The 2,217-nt window shown below is 30.2% G+C and overlaps 1 protein-coding gene across 1 annotated transcript in view; it reads right to left on the bottom strand.

Moving 5' to 3' along the window:
* LOC102597438 (miraculin-like) overlaps positions 1-1,949 on the bottom strand; it is a 4,965-nt gene extending 3,016 nt beyond the window's left edge. Inside the window, exon 1 of the mRNA XM_006353868.2 lies at positions 1,729-1,949. Within this exon, the coding sequence (XP_006353930.1) occupies positions 1,729-1,776 (48 nt within the window). The 5' untranslated portion in view covers positions 1,777-1,949. The remainder of the gene's footprint in view (positions 1-1,728) is intronic.
* Positions 1,950-2,217: the final 268 nt, after the last annotated feature.

The raw sequence follows: 2,217 nt of genomic DNA, 5'->3' as shown, positions 1-2,217 counted from the left end.
TTTTTTTTTTTATTTTTTTTATTTTTTTTTATTTTTTTAAAACTCATGTTATGTTTTGTAAACTTGAATTCTTGCCACGTTACATAAATATGAATCTAATTTCTTATATATAGATAATTAATCCTTAAAAGTTTCTAGTTGATGATACATTTTGGATGCTCATAAATACAACTCATGTATAAGGAAAAAAACAATACATATATTAACCTTGTTGAAAGTACTGCTTAATAAAATATTAATCCATATAAAATGTATTTTTAAATATAAATAACGTAATTTAAGTTAAAACTACTGAATTCCATGAAGCTACGTAAACAAAGCTATAACTCCACTTTTGCAGCATAATCAGATTAAATTAATAGGTGTAGTGAATTGGATATGTACTAAACAAATCGAAGCAGGGGCGGAGCTACCCTTGCCCGAGGGGTGTCGCTACACCCCTTCATCGGAAAATTACGTTGTATAGGTAAGTCAAATTCTGATTTTATACCTATATATATTAGAATTGACACTCCTAAACCAAGTTGAAGTGTTGGTTCAGCGGTTCAGGGGCTACAAAGTTCCGCCTTGTGATTGACCTAGGCGTTGGGAGTTCTAACCTTGCTGAAGTCTATTTTTTTTTTAAAGGCTTTCAGCGGTTTTTTTTAACTTTTTAGACAATTGTAACTTTTTTGTCTTTAGTTTTTAGACAGCTGAACGTTTTTTTTCCTCCAATTTTTAAACCATTGACTTAAATTAAGTTTACTTTAATATTTTATTTTTTTAAAAGAAATAAAATACACTTTAGAAAAAGATGTATTTATTAATATTTCTAATGCTACTATTGTAAAAACATTTCAAGAGATGAAATTGCGTCGAGTACGGTTGTAATAATGTAATTATGTTTTGCTTTTATTAGTAAAATTTATTTTGTTGAATTTTTGTGTGCATACTACTTTATATTTTGACACCCCTCAATCTAAATCCTGGCTCCGCCACTTTATCGAAGAGATAATTAATATAGTATACTAGCTAGAAGGAACCAACTATGTAGTTTAATTTTGTTTGGTAGAGTAATATTGTGAACAACTCCATAGTTATCTAAAAGTAGAATATATTGCAACATTATATGCTCAACTGACTGTCCCATATCTTTGTCACGTTTTATTATCTCATTATTTGCCTTCAACTAGGTAGTTGATAAGAATGGAAAATTTGGCTGCTTTTTTTCTTGACTATAGTTTTCCTCTTCTTCTATAATATCCACTATTTTATGCCGATCCATATTTCCTATAATGCTCGATTATAAAATTTGTTAAAGTTTAAACGGAAAAGAATTAAAAGGGTCAAAATATATTTAAACCATGTGAAATTATATAAAAATGTCCTCGCGCGGTAAATATTTTGATTCAAAATGTTTCTGCCGTCAACTGTCAAGATCTTGATCCGTAAATATTCCTATAGTTAATACTATGATTAAAAAAAATACTCCTAATGATACTTTTGAGTCAAGATCAAATAATGATGAAATTTAAATTTGATCTAAAAATAATTCAAATCACCTTCAACTGATCCCAAACCCAAATCACAAATTTTCAACCAACCAACAAGACTTTTTTTAAGAAAGGGAATTCTTTTTTTGGCTGAAGGTAAAGATTTGGATAAGGGGAGATTGATGGTTTATCTTGAAATATATGATTGAAAATAATAATAATTTATTTCATGTAGTTAGAGGAGAAAATAGTTTACCATGGTGAACAAGAATTGGGGATCGGATGCGGGCGAAATTTCCGTCATGAGATGTTCAGTCGACTCCCTCCCCTTTGTGGGGGTTCCGACCCCTACGAGTGAGCAGAAAAGGGAGGAGGAAAGAGGCCCTGGTGAATCGTCATAATTAGTGAACAAGTGTAAGCTTCGCTGTCCGACAGTATGGAGTACTGACCACACCGAGGGACAGGCCCTGAAGCGAACCTAATTTAATTAATTAAATAGGTTAGAGCCATTAAATTATTAAAAGGATACATATCAAAATTTCGGGGCCCTGCTTGAAAAATGAAGAGATTTAAGTTTTTCCGGGGTGAGTATATATAATGTATATTTTTTGTTTTTTTATTGGATAAACTACCTTATTAGACATACATCACTACTATATATACTAATATTATCTTTACTTTCAAACAATTACATATATTACCACTTATAATATTTTATACCATATATTAATATATTATTTGAAGA

This window comes from Solanum tuberosum, unplaced genomic scaffold (assembly GCF_000226075.1).
Source record: "Solanum tuberosum cultivar DM 1-3 516 R44 unplaced genomic scaffold, SolTub_3.0 scf00159, whole genome shotgun sequence".
Taxonomy (NCBI): Eukaryota; Viridiplantae; Streptophyta; class Magnoliopsida; order Solanales; family Solanaceae; genus Solanum; species Solanum tuberosum.
Note: the sequence above shows the minus strand (reverse complement) of the source record. Positions and strands in the feature narration are given on the sequence as shown.